This window comes from Denticeps clupeoides, chromosome 8 (genome assembly GCF_900700375.1).
Source record: "Denticeps clupeoides chromosome 8, fDenClu1.1, whole genome shotgun sequence".
Lineage (NCBI taxonomy): Eukaryota > Metazoa > Chordata > Actinopteri > Clupeiformes > Denticipitidae > Denticeps > Denticeps clupeoides.
This window is the reverse complement of record NC_041714.1, coordinates 1,241,523-1,254,783: the sequence shown is the minus strand read 5'-3', so window position 1 is coordinate 1,254,783 and position 13,261 is coordinate 1,241,523. Positions and strand designations below refer to the sequence as shown.

Below are 13,261 nucleotides of genomic sequence, written 5' to 3'. Positions count from 1 at the left end.
CAATAAGGATCTCACAGGCAGTCCAATAATCTTAGAGCATTTTATGGTACATTCTTACCGTAAAATGCTCTAAGATTATTGGACTGCCTGTGAGATCATTATCACACATTTTTGACCAGCAGACACGCAGGCTGACACTCAAGATCATAAGAGACCCCTCACACCCGCTGAATTCTGATTTGAGTGGCTCCCCTCCAAAACCCAGCTCCAATGCCCCGACTGGAGAACACAGAGGAGGAAGGTCACCTTTGTTCCTAAAGCTGTCCTTCTTTTGAACCCCCCCCCCCCATTACAACCATTACCATCACACACTCCCCCCTCAGTCAGATTTGAGTTTGAGTTTCTGTGTAAGACATCTGTTGTAACAACTGTCATATGTGTGTGCTGCTCCACTGTGCCTCTTAAATGGCCCCTTGGGGACAAATACAGTTCTTGGGGACAATGGCAATAATGATCAATGACTTTTGTGGGTAGGTTCCTGCATTTTCACCAAGAAAGGATATGACTAAGTAATTGCATACATTCAGCCTGTTCAATTCCGATACTGAAGAAGACAACTGAAAAAAGCATTTGCGGTATGTATGTGGTTGTGGATATTACCAGCATTTATGTGTAAAAAAAAAAATCTTTCTTGTTCCATCCTGCTACGTTAATATCTCATATTTCAACAGGGACACCTGTGGCTTATAGACTCAAATTTAAATATATATTTAAATAGGTGCACTCTATTTAGGAATTTAAGGTATATATTACATGTTAATTATGTCCTGGAACTAAGTAGTTATCTGCATTGGTAACGAGCAATTTAAATCTGATGCAGCTCTTTTCATTGTCTCACGCTTCATCAAAACTAGTGGCCAAGACAGCAGCACAAACCCATGCGTGGCAACGTCATCTTTGCTAACGAAGGAAGAGACGGAGCAACAGCATCCACATTTGTACCATTTGAACATTATAAATTACTTTCCCTGGTAACTAGTTACCTTTATAATAATGTACTTTTTTTAAGACGTAGTTAGTAACTATAACTAATTACTTTTTTAACGTGCCCAACACTCACCTGAACAGCCGCTGCCTCTTCATTGGCTAACACAGATCTGATTAAGAGAACCACAGCCATTCCTGCGGTGCTCTGCACTGCCTGCACAAACTCCTCTACATGGCAAAAAGCAACACAAAAGCATCCATTACCCAGTCAACGTGAACTAGATCTGATGTAAAGAGCATACTTCACAGCTCACCATTAGTGAGGATGCAGGTGTAACAGTCCAGAAGGCCGCTGAGCGTCTGCTGTAGGTTTGACTGCAAGCTGTCATAGATGTGCTTCTGGGACCTTTGCATTACCAGCATGGAGGCCTTCACTGCAGCCAAGCATTCATGCATCAGTTGAGCCTGAGCCACATGCTGCCCAGACAGTCCTCTGAAGAGAGAGCGACACAATTGATTGTCAGACTAAGATTTCACCAGAAGGCTGCTATTGTTACACAAAATGTTTATGGTTTATGTGCGATTTAGAAACATTATCATTCATTAATGTGACCAGAATTACCTTTTTTTTATTCAGTTATAAAATATACACACCAGCCAAATGTTCAGCCACATTTTGGTGTAAATGACATGTCTGGTTACACAGTACAAGATGCTACAGAGTAGAGGTTTTCTGTCTTTATTTTAAACTAGTTTTGCATAAACTGACAGGTGAAGTCTGTGATAGTACCTGTTGAGTTGAAGATATTCACACAAGACTTTCTGGAAGAACTGCAGCACTGCTCAAAACAGAATCATCATCATCATCATCATCATCAGCAGCATCCCCACAATCACCAAATAAATACTACTTCTAGTCAATCAACTTGGACGGCAATGCAAATGCTACAAAAAATTGATGTCTGGCCTTGTTAAAAATGAAATCTTAGAAACATAGTATCTTCTTATAAATCAGATACACTTACCCTCAATGAACAAACACTGAATACACCTCTCTCCTGTAAAATACCACACATTTAAACTGAAAATGTGATAAAATGTACTTTAAGTGAAAAACATTTTCATTAGCTCACTGTATACAAGAGTCAGGAGAGTCAGGAATTAATATTATGGACACTGAGGTTTCCACTTGACGTACCAACTGGAAGCACATCCAAACAGGACGTGATGGTATCTGTGATGTGTGCGTAGCATTCCGAGGACGATGATCCCAGACAGTCAGACAGGCATGATGACAGACACACAGAGGTCTGTTCCTGCAACCAGGTTGGCACAGATCCCAAAGCACTGTGTCCAGACACAGCATTAGAATGGTGTAAAGACCGGCAACAACTTTATTAGAACATTTTATAACAAAAAAAAATTTATCTCCCAAAGACTGACATATATTTGTCAGCGTGACCTACCTGCCAATAGCTCTCTTCAAAGCATTCTTGGCTTGCAGAGAAGTATAAATCATGCTCAGGGTATCCAGACAGGCTAGGAGGAGCGGCTCTGGAGGAGAATATTCCTCTGGAAGTTTCTCCAACATTCCACCTGCCTGGAGATCCACAGCAATACATTTTAACAGAATTTATATAGTATAGTGGATTATGACATGCAGTCTGAAGTGGGTCATTTACGGGCCTTGTGTTTTATTTTCAGACTATCTGGTAAGTAATAACTGTTAAAGGGGTTTTACAATTATGACCACATATAAAAATTGTTGATTAATGATGCAAAAGTTATTAGTGTAGATGTTGATGCTCAGCATAATCTGAACAGGTTTTAGATTGACATACCTTCTTAACTAACTGGATCTGCTGTACCGGATCAGACAGAGACAAACTCTCCAGTACGGTCTGGGCAAGCTGCTGGACTTCAGCATCACCATCAGCTGTCAGAGATGCTGTGTCACACACACACACACACACACACACACACACACACACACACAGACAGACAGACATAAGGTAACTCACACGTAAATATACCGCAAAAACCAACAATTATTCAAGTATTACTTACTACGAACACTCTCTAGCTTGGCACTGTCCAGGATCACAGCCTCAATCTTTGCAGTTTTCTTCTTCACCACCATGTTCAAACTGTGATGTTTTACAATATTTTTTTAATTTAGAAATACTCCAAATAAATGGTCTGAAAGACAAAATATATTGCAACAAACGCTACTTACCTAATGTAATGGGAAACCCCTTTAATGGCACAAATGCATCACTTGAGAAATACGAGTTTCTAATTTCTTACAGCTACCGCTAAAACGCGACTTCCTGACAGAGGCTCCGGTGCCACAAGTGTGTGACGTCAATTCCGGGATAAGCCCCGCCTTACCCTAACGCTGATTGGTCAGACCAATTATGAGACTGATTCTTAACGTTTCATTCGACTTCATCTAAATCAGTCAAGCCGCGGTGTTTGAGGCCACAGCGCCGCGCCCAGGTGTCGCGCGATAGGACAGACTTACGGCTCGCCACGCCCCCGACTCCGCCCGCTTCTATCGTTGGGCTGGGAAAGCTGAAATGAAAACTTTGGGATGGAAAAAAAGTCCCATGAATTTATTCCAAAACAGGGTTATTAGGACAACGATATCTGTGACAAATGGAGTACAAGCGTGACATGGAGTACGACCAAACACAGTGTGTGCTGTAAGACGTGAGTTTCTGCCTTTTCTCTTGAGGAGCATTAAACTGATGTTGATACTTAGTACAGGAATAAATGCTGCGGGAATAAATGTATTTTTGATATAGTTTATTGTGTTTGAATGTATTTGTAGTAACACAAAGAAACGGGATGCATATATATCTGTGCACGATTAGGGATACTATTTTTTAACTACTTCTAAACTACTTTTTTTCTGTGTAGGCTAATGGTACATCAAGTGGACTAAAATTGTTATTTGGTGTGGTAGTATTTAGTTCAAATTTCTCAATTAACTCTTTCTTGCAAGTGTGTTTTTCTTTCATCAGCAGCCCTGCTTGTATTTATACTTCATGTTACCATCAATGAAGTAGTCAGTTCTGGTTCACTAGGACTCAAACCATGAATACAATCATTTTATTCACTCTGTTGTAGTTTTTCTTATGAAAGTCAGACTATAAGAAAGTTTTGAAAATACTCAGCGACCCTGCTGTTCTGACCTTGATGGGAAGTTCATTCCACAAGGTAGGGGTCAAGACAGAAGAGTCTAGATGTGTTCCTCGTACCTTCAGCGCTGGAGGTAGAATGAAGGGGGATGAAGTGTATGAGAAGTGTTGAATGCACGTCACACACTTATTTCATCGCCATTCGTTTCTGTAGGAGAGGAGCCTGACGGAGCCGTGAGTAAATCTTATGGTGTGGATGCAGTTCAGAGACACACGCAGAGCAACTCTCCGTGCTTCTGTTACGTACACCGAAACACACTGGAACAACACCCCGAGTGTTTGGTTCCACGCACAGGAAGTGTGAACAGATAGGAAGGCTGTTCTCCACCCTTTCCCAGGGGTGCGGGCTTGCTATTAGTTATCTGTTGCTGCAGGCCTGCTTTAGTTCAGCTTCTTCAGCTTTCAAATTTTAGATTGCTGATTTAGGTTGTCTTGTTCTCATTTACGGTGACAGACTATGTATATGTAATAATTTCTCTCAGTTGTCATTTACAGATTCACCTTATAAGGCCTTGAAAAGGACATTAGTTTAATGCATAGCTGTATGAAGTAGACACGCTAACTCAAACCTCAAAGACCACAAACTTCATCTCCAGGGCGGAAGACCTTACCTGAACAGTCGATAATCACTTTTAGAGTGTGTCTACTAATGTCCACGAATGACGCGTTCACCCACACACACACACACACACATGCTGTTTCCATTAAACATTATATCATCATAGTCTGTGACTTGTTTACCACAACAGCCTTTGGAAAGCATTTAATTGGTGTCTGTGCAACTTTCCTTTCCTTAGTGAGCAGGCCAGGGCTATAATGAAAGGCTGTAACAGTTTAAGAGTCTTGTTTCTCCCTCCATCTCCAGTAGTTCTGCCGCACACGGCCTTGTTCTCTCTCTATCTCCCGTCCACCATGTTCTCGCCAGCGCCGTAGTGTTTTCCATAACTTCCATTCTTACAATGGAAAAATGATAGCAGTGAATCAGCAGTGGCGTTCACTGTGTTTTGATAGTAGCCCGTCCATACAGGACCCAGCGAGAGAGAGAGAGAGAGAGAGAGAGAGAGAGAGGCTTGCACAACAGACCTTCTGTTTTTGTCTTCACTCTGTCGCTAACTGTGTCTCTCTCTCTGCTCATTTGACATAGTTTCTCTCGGCAGCAGGGGAAATTATCCAGATGTCTTAAAACAACTCTGTAACTGTGGTTAAAGTGGCTGCCTGTGTTTCCTGGGATTAGAGGCAGGGATGACATTCCTCTTTTTGGTTTCTTGTTTACCAGTTTTTAAAAAGTTTTTATTTACACCAGACTTGAAGCAGTGGTTTTAAAAAGCACAAATGAATTGCAGAATGAGTTAGTGAAGGGCTGTCACGTATTAGAGTTAGGGTCGCAGGTGCAAGTAGTTAAGTGAAACATAGAAGGGCACGTGGACTCTTTTATGCTTAAAATCACCAGCAGAATGTGACGCAATAATTAATACAAAGATATAGCACGTACCATTACAAGCAAGAATGACACCCACATCAGACCTATGCAATATTTACAAAATATATGTACCATATTTGCAAAGGTTGCTGGTTTGAATTCCGAACCGACAAGGTGCCACTTAGGTGCCACTTAGCAAAGCACTGTTCCCAAACACCTTTCATGGCTGCCCACTGCTCACTAAGGGTGATGGGTTAAAAGCAGCGGACACATTTTGTTGTGTGCACCGTGTAATGTGTTTCACAATGACAATCGTGTCACTTTCACTTCATAAGGCAGGTCTGCTGGGTCCATTTATAGACAGTTGTGTTTTTATGCTTCATGTACCTCTCACTATGTTCCACAAGGAGCAGGCAGCATGGCTGATGGGGAAGATGGCGCCAGCAGTCTGGACTGGAAGGAAAGGTGTATCACCCTAGAGGGGCTGCTCTTCAAGTTTCGGGAGCAGATCATGAAAATCCGCACGCTGACTGCTGAGAAGGTTGGTTTTTATCATGAAGATTTCATTTTAGCTCTTGTCTTCCTTGCAATATTTGCAATTGTGCAAGAACACCTTAACTTTCATCAGTAATGGGGAGGCAACCTGGGGGAGTAACGAGATACTTGTAACGGCGTTATGTAATATAATTTACACAGAAATAGTAATTGTTACGCATCACAGTTATTGGAGTAATTGCTGTTGTTAAATTACAGTTACTTCATCGTTACAATTTTAATAGCAGCTTAATATGATATGCCAATATGTTTATTACTAACATTGCTAATGGGATAAAATCTTGATCCTTTGCCATTCCACTAAATGACCAAGAGTTTGATATTTTTCTGATGCTTCTGACTGGTTATCCTATCATGCCTATATTTGCCTAAATCATGTCTTTTCTGCTAATTAACCCTTTATTGAGGGGCAATGTCAGAAAAAATTAAATGCATTAAAAAAAACATGCTTCAGAAAAAGGCACAAATGTAACTTTAAATGTAATCAAAAAGTAATGAAATGTTATTAGTTACACTGCCTCATGTATTAATTGAAATAACACTCTACTTTTACTTGTACTTGTAGTAGTGGGTAGGGCACTGATGAGGTTTGTATTCATGTTATCCAAGAGATTGTTTGACTTGGAGTGTTGGTACATGCTGTCTGGACAAGAGAGATTTGTTCTGGCTAACCTCTTGGTTGGCCTGGCCATCCAGAAACTGGGTTTGAATTATCAAGGCCACCAGTGGACAGTGAATAGTGGCTGAGCACTGGTATTATCAGCAAACAGATCAACTGGACTTGAGATTTCGAGGTGAAATCCTACTCAGGAGTGAGCAGACTCAAGTTTGCAAGCCCCATTGCCCATGTGAGTCACTCCAGATCAAGGATATGGTTTCATTCCACTACCTCCTCCTGCGTCCTCTTTTCAGATGCCTCTGTCTGTAGGTCATGAATCTGCTCACATCTGTATTAACGTCAGTCAGGCAGCCTTTGAAGGGATGGGCGGTTTCGAAGGGGTCAGGACAGGGGTGACAGGATTCTCATACTCTTCTCTTGTGCCACATATGTGTTATTTAGTGTGTGTCTCGCTTTTAAGTTTGTGTGGCTGCATGGTTGGGGAATAGGGTGAGAATAGTAAATACAAACTGTATTGGTCAGAGTGTGTTTGGTTGCCAACCATGCATGATTTCCTAGGACCAGCCATGGAACTTATTTAGTTGGTTTTGCACATCAGAAAACCCCCCAAAACTTTAAAGGTTTTGTTTCACTCAACCACCTTTCACTCATCCAGTTGCCTTGAAAATCCCCTGAACAACATCATAACTGAAAAATCAATAAGGAGGCTATTGTACATATTTAAAATAATAAATAGCTGTCTTGTCTTAGATTAAAATACAATAGAATATTTTAAAAATGGAACCTAGACTGTGTTTTTTTATCTTCTGTTATGTCCAGGAATTCATTGTACACAGTGATGAGACGTATTCATGTGGGTTTGTAGAGCATTAGTTTCACTGACGTATAAGCATGAATGTGCTGTATTCTTGTTAAACTTTAACTGCAATAACTGAGGTTATTGGATATATGGAGTGGCCTTTATTCTTTCTCATGTGTAATGTGTGTGTGTGTGCGCATGATCAGCTCCTGCAGTGCAGTGGCCTAGTTGTGGATCTGTCCTCATGAGCTGATTAGAGGTTCTCCACAGGGCTCCAGACTGGACCAGTGCATTCCGGGACATTTGAAACATTCTGAAGCTCACTGGGTTGAAACTGTTGGTTTAAACTCTGTGCTTTTGTCATATCTGATCTCAGCACTACTCCAGCATCACAATAGAACAGTTAGATACACACAGAAGATCAAGTACCGCTGTTGGAGAGCTTTTTCTTGTTGTCCAGAAAGAGCATTTATCTACAAATACAACTTTGCTTTTGCCAACTCTTCCTCACTATTTTGTTCCTTAGTTTTAAGTGATAATAATTCATAATGGCTCAACTTGAGGAATTTACTATTTTGCTAAATTGATAGGTTAGGCATATTTTAATTTCAATTGTTTTGTTTTCTGTTGATGGAATCCAATTCTATCATTTGTCTATAAACATGTGAATGCAAATTACATTATTAATTGCTACGTTTTCCATTTATAAATATTTGATTTAAATTTGCTCAATGAACACAGCTGTATTTTCATTACTTCTGCTGTGGCCTCAAAATTCATCCAGACAGTGAAGTTTTTGACCAGTTTCAGATGCCACATCTTTTGCGTGTGCATTAACATTATTTTCAGACACAGCTGCTGAGGCCTTCACAACTCCGATTTTTCCTCAACCCCTTGTGTTTATGTATTACTTTTAATTGCAAGTGTGTTCTCCTGTGCAATGGAAAATCTCAGTTGGTGGATTGGGTAGTTGGGGAAATAGATGCTTTACAGACATTCTACAATAAAAACATTACATTGGTTGATTGAATATGGGATGCTCTAATCCTGCTTTCCCATATAAAAAACTTGCATTTAATGAATACACTTCCATTATGCATCCTGGGTGTAGGCGGTAATTAAAAAAACAACTTATTGAATAAACTATTGAGAAAACCAAAGCAAATTATTGATTAATCATTATTATGTTGTTTCAAAATGTGTGATTAATTATATTGACAGACTTTATCTCACCAAACACCTTTTTATCACCATGATAACTAAGACAAGGGGCCATTGTAAGAAAAGGATACGTTCATGTTGAGTTTGATGGCCAGCCGACTGATTCCATACAGAAGTACAAAAGGCAGGGTTAAAAAGATTCCCCAGGTCACAGCCTGTTACCACAAAGTACCTCTAATGCCACCATGTCACTAGGGGATAAATGAACATGTCTATCAGCGTCCTGGACCAGTGTGGAAGGCTTGAGGCAGCAAGCCGCCGTGCTCGGCGGCGCGGTGGAATTCCCTGGGTCTCTCCACATGGAGAGAACGGGAGGCAGAAGGAGGACGTCGGGTCTGCCGTGGAGCAGCACATCAGAACAGAGGTCGCAGGCTGAAGAGGAGTCACATGAAAATGATTAATACTAGGTGCAAGTGGGCTGTTGGAGATTGAAGAGGAAGAATGGTCAGGGGCGTCGCAAGGGTCTGCAGACAGAAGGGCCAATCCAAAACAGTAGTCTGAAATGGGTAGTTGTTAGGCGTGGTACAGTCCAAAAATGGCTTTTTACAAAGTGAAACAAGTTTGACAATGAGTTTGCAGTGCTTGACCAGGCTGCCGCGTCTTTTATAATTCACATTAACCTTTGCCCCTACCTCTTTCACGTCCGGGTTGACAACGTTGTGGGGGTTCGCGCACCCCCTGTGCGGCGGGAGCCGTGACAAGGTCAACAGCTATTTTGGTCTCGTTTCATACACAAAATATTAATGGTAAAATCAGGTTTTCCATCTGTGTTTTTGTGTGTGAATAGAGTTGTAGTAACCTTTTTCCTATATTGAACATTGAAAAAAATCTGTATTTGATTCTTTTCCCATGTACACTATACTTCCTGCAAATATTGTTGAGGATTTGAAAGAATGTCTTGCTCTGCATGCAGACTCAACAACACAAAGAAAGTGGGAGGTGTTCAAAGCGGTGAGAATCGTGACCTCAGCAGGCCAAAATGGGAGAGATAAGCAAGGGAGACTGAGCATGGAATGAAGGAGGACATAGAGAACTGAGGGAAAAGTGGAAAGAGGGAGGAGATGTGGAGGAGGGAGGAATAAGCAAGTGGTTGAAAGTAAACACTCTTGTAATCATTTGGGCACCCGAGGGAGGAAATTCCTGCGCTTGTAAACAGTGTGTGTGTGTGTGTGTGTGTGTGTGTGCATGTGTGAGTTATTTAGGAAGTCGATAGGTAGAGGTATTTGACAAAGTTCTGTGGATGCAGAATGAAACTTAAAGAAACTTGTCCAGTTGCCATGACTCAAATTTCAGACTATTTCACCTGGATGACTGAGAATCACAGACGTAGAGGTACAATATGTCTTATCTATTTCACTTTCTGAAAAATTTAACAGGGAATCTCTGGTTTGAAGTAATCTGCACTTTAACCATGAGATTTGTATACATGTAGGATAAGGGCATCTGATGTTTTTGAGATTCACTCACAAAAATCTAATTTTACATGCAGCCGTGATAGAAGCTCACAGAAAGAGTGTAAGTCACAACATGAATGCTTTCCTCCCGCATGCACAGTGCGAGAGTGTGAGAAACACACTGAGAATCTGTTGAAGGTTAGCAGTCCTCTTGTCTTCCCGCCTGGCATTTGAAGATTGTTTCCACATTTGTGTGGGCAGCAGATCCTGCAGCAGGAGACCCGGAGATACTTGAACTCACCTCAGACACATTTCAGAGCTGACATTAGCGAGACATTATGATTTATGAGAGAAAAATACCATTTACTACTTGTTGAGTTGCCACTCACATTACTGCTGGATAAAATATGTTCCCATTCTTTCCCCATATTCAGCAATACAGGAATGCAATGCAACAGTGGCTATCATATTATATAATATAAAAATGGTTGGGGACCATTACTCTAAACCCAGTTTTGACCAGGTGACATCCATTCAGCTCTGGATTCACAACACTTCATACATTCCGCAATGACCCTTAACTGACCAAAAGACTGTCAGACTGTCATAACGATGAGTTTGGCAAGGGTGGTAGTAGCCTAGTGGGTAACACACTCGCCTAGGAACCAGTAGACCCGGGTTCGAATCCCACTTACTACCATTGTGTCCCTGAGCAAGACACTTAACCCTAAGTTGCTCCAGGGGGACTGTCCCTGTAACTACTGATTGTAAGTCGCTCTGGATAAGGGCGTCTGATAAATGCTGTAAATGTAAATGTAAAAATGTAAATGTAAAAAAATGATCAGCTACACCAGTTTGGGACGTTGCAGACCTGGGTTAGAGACAGGGTGGGGAGACTGCTCTCTCCCCTCACTATACAGTGACTACATGGAATGGAACTCTTACCTGCTCTACACTAGTGCAGACTAGTATATGCCCTGTCAGATGCCCTTATCCAGAGTGAATTATCAGTAGTTACAGGGTCAGTGTCTCAGTGTAAAATGTCTTGCTCAGGGACACCTGGGACTTTGTGGTCTTCTGGTTCATAGGCAAGTGTGTTTCCCACCAGGCTACTACCACCCCACTTGTTATTTTTGTGTTCTAGTGGCCACCATCAATGTTCTCACAAAAGAAACCACTAAACAGCTAAGGCAAAACACATTTTTGTCATTTAACATGTAACATTTTCAACATGTGCAACATTAACATGATATAGATTAGCACAAGAAAACAATAAAAAAACATAGTAACAATATTTATAAATGGCAAGGCCAAAGATGCTGAGTATGTTCTGTTGAAGAATATGTTAATTATTCTTATGCTTATTATTTGTGTGTGCGTGGTCTAGTCCATGTGTCGGTCATGAGGCCCAGTGGTGGCGTGTTCAGGGCATCATAGAGACAGGCTTTGTGAGGTTGAGAGGATGGGTGGGGGCTGGGCAGTGCAGGGTGGTGGTGGGCTACAGCCCAACCGCAGAAGGGAGTGTCCGGGATGCCAGGAATGGGAGGCAGGGAATTGAGACAGGCCTAGTGCTGAATTTGCCTGAAGAAGATGGATTTGATTTGAGGGATTTGATGTTGTCTTTTCCTGAATCATCAGAAAAAGGCTTGTAGCATCACCAATTGGAAATTCATGGATCAGCCAAAACCTCATCTCACTCACTTAATCCATAACTGCTTAATCCAGAGCAGCCCACAGCCCACCTTGCATAATTAACAGCATAATTAATGTTTTACCCCTTTTCATGAGTGAATGAGAGCAGATTTACTCCATCATTTATATTATAAAGTCTTTCAAAGTCTTGTAGTGCAGAGCAAACAGTAGAGAAGAGACAAAAATTGTCCAAAAATGTATATTGCAATAAACAAAGACCTGATTTTCCACCATGCAAATGCATGCTAATGTTATCTTTGCAGGGTTGAACCAAACAAAATATTAAACAGTAATATTAACCATTTAAATGCAACTGATTTTTCATCTTCTGACTGCTGCTGCTGTGTCAGTCTTCCATTTATTTCTTACTAATGGAATTGTGGGATATTTTATTTCAATTGCTGACATATAAAAATCTCTCTAGAATAGATTATTAGAATTATAATTCTATGTTATATATGATTTCACAACAAACCAGAGCATGTCAACAAACGTTTCTACACAATGCAGCATTATGCAAGGTTCACAATGTTTCCTTCTGTCATTTTTTGCTGGATACCTGAATTCAACACTAGATTCCTCACTGAATATCGTGTTTTTCAAAATGTTGTCCATTAAAATGGAATGAATAGGAAATAATAGGAAATAATACATCCCATTGTATGACAGTCATGTTAACAGTTAACAAATAACTAAAACAATTTCTAAATATTGTCTAAAAATTATTCTATGGTAATAAAAATCAAAATGATAAAAGGCCACTCTCAAATTTTACTGATTTTGTTTCTTGCACCTTTTGTTTGAAGAAATGAACTTCTAGACAGACTTGCTTCCAACTCAGTCGGTTGCTGTGGTTACACTGAATAGCTTGCTAAATGTGCTTGGCACTACCTCTATATTACAAGATATTTATGTAGTCCAGAGTCACACCCACCAAACAGAAACAAGTATTAATCTAAATCATATACTGCACATGCACGTTCCTGCCTTCAGCTGTTATAGGTTGCCTGTAATTACATCTTGAGCTCTGTGTATATATCTGTATGTTGAGACAGAAGCATGTTTTTCAGACAGATGCTACATCAGACAGATGCTACTAGGTGGGGGCCGAATGTTTTTTTAAGCCTTTTCTGTGTGTGTCACGTCCACAGGCTGATGGGGGAAGGAAGCACAGAAATGGCACATACTGGATAAAGGGATTTATTAATAAATGCAACAAGGGAAACAAAATGAACCAGCAGGCATGTGGCAATTGCCAGAGTCCACTTCAATGGCGCAGCCTTAGACTGACTGCTGCATACTGGTTTTATGAAGTCCCGATCCATTAAGCCCTATTGATGCCAGGTGCAATGGATCGGGACTCCCTGATCATGGGCATCACAGTGTGCTCCAATCGGAATTCCAGAAATGATATGATAATGATAAAACTTT

At 40.8% G+C, this 13,261-nt stretch overlaps 2 protein-coding genes across 7 annotated transcripts in view; one reads left to right on the top strand and one right to left on the bottom strand.

The window, feature by feature from the left end:
- Positions 1 to 3,289, bottom strand: part of thada (THADA armadillo repeat containing) — a 52,681-nt gene extending 49,392 nt beyond the window's left edge. For all 3 annotated transcript variants that reach the window (XR_003750498.1, XM_028988504.1, XM_028988506.1), the window contains exons 1-9: positions 3,164 to 3,289; positions 2,995 to 3,074; positions 2,769 to 2,875; positions 2,394 to 2,527; positions 2,126 to 2,274; positions 1,953 to 1,985; positions 1,718 to 1,766; positions 1,242 to 1,420; positions 1,061 to 1,155 (exon numbers count right to left, since the gene is read on the bottom strand). Coding sequence is in view for 2 of the 3 variants with exons in the window: in XM_028988504.1 (XP_028844337.1) it covers positions 1,061 to 1,155; positions 1,242 to 1,420; positions 1,718 to 1,766; positions 1,953 to 1,985; positions 2,126 to 2,274; positions 2,394 to 2,527; positions 2,769 to 2,875; positions 2,995 to 3,067 (819 nt within the window). In the remaining variant the exon portion in view is untranslated. The remainder of the gene's footprint in view (positions 1 to 1,060; positions 1,156 to 1,241; positions 1,421 to 1,717; positions 1,767 to 1,952; positions 1,986 to 2,125; positions 2,275 to 2,393; positions 2,528 to 2,768; positions 2,876 to 2,994; positions 3,075 to 3,163) is intronic.
- Positions 3,290 to 3,475: 186 nt separating this feature from the next.
- The window catches only part of plekhh2 (pleckstrin homology domain containing, family H (with MyTH4 domain) member 2), a 28,219-nt gene continuing 18,433 nt past the window's right edge, over positions 3,476 to 13,261 (top strand). For 2 of the 4 annotated variants that reach the window (XM_028989537.1, XM_028989534.1), the window contains exons 1-2: positions 3,476 to 3,639; positions 5,958 to 6,091. In XM_028989537.1, the coding sequence (XP_028845370.1) occupies positions 5,969 to 6,091 (123 nt within the window). In that variant the 5' untranslated portion in view covers positions 3,476 to 3,639; positions 5,958 to 5,968. The remainder of the gene's footprint in view (positions 3,640 to 5,957; positions 6,092 to 13,261) is intronic. The other 2 variants (XM_028989535.1, XM_028989536.1) reach the window with 2 other exon arrangements.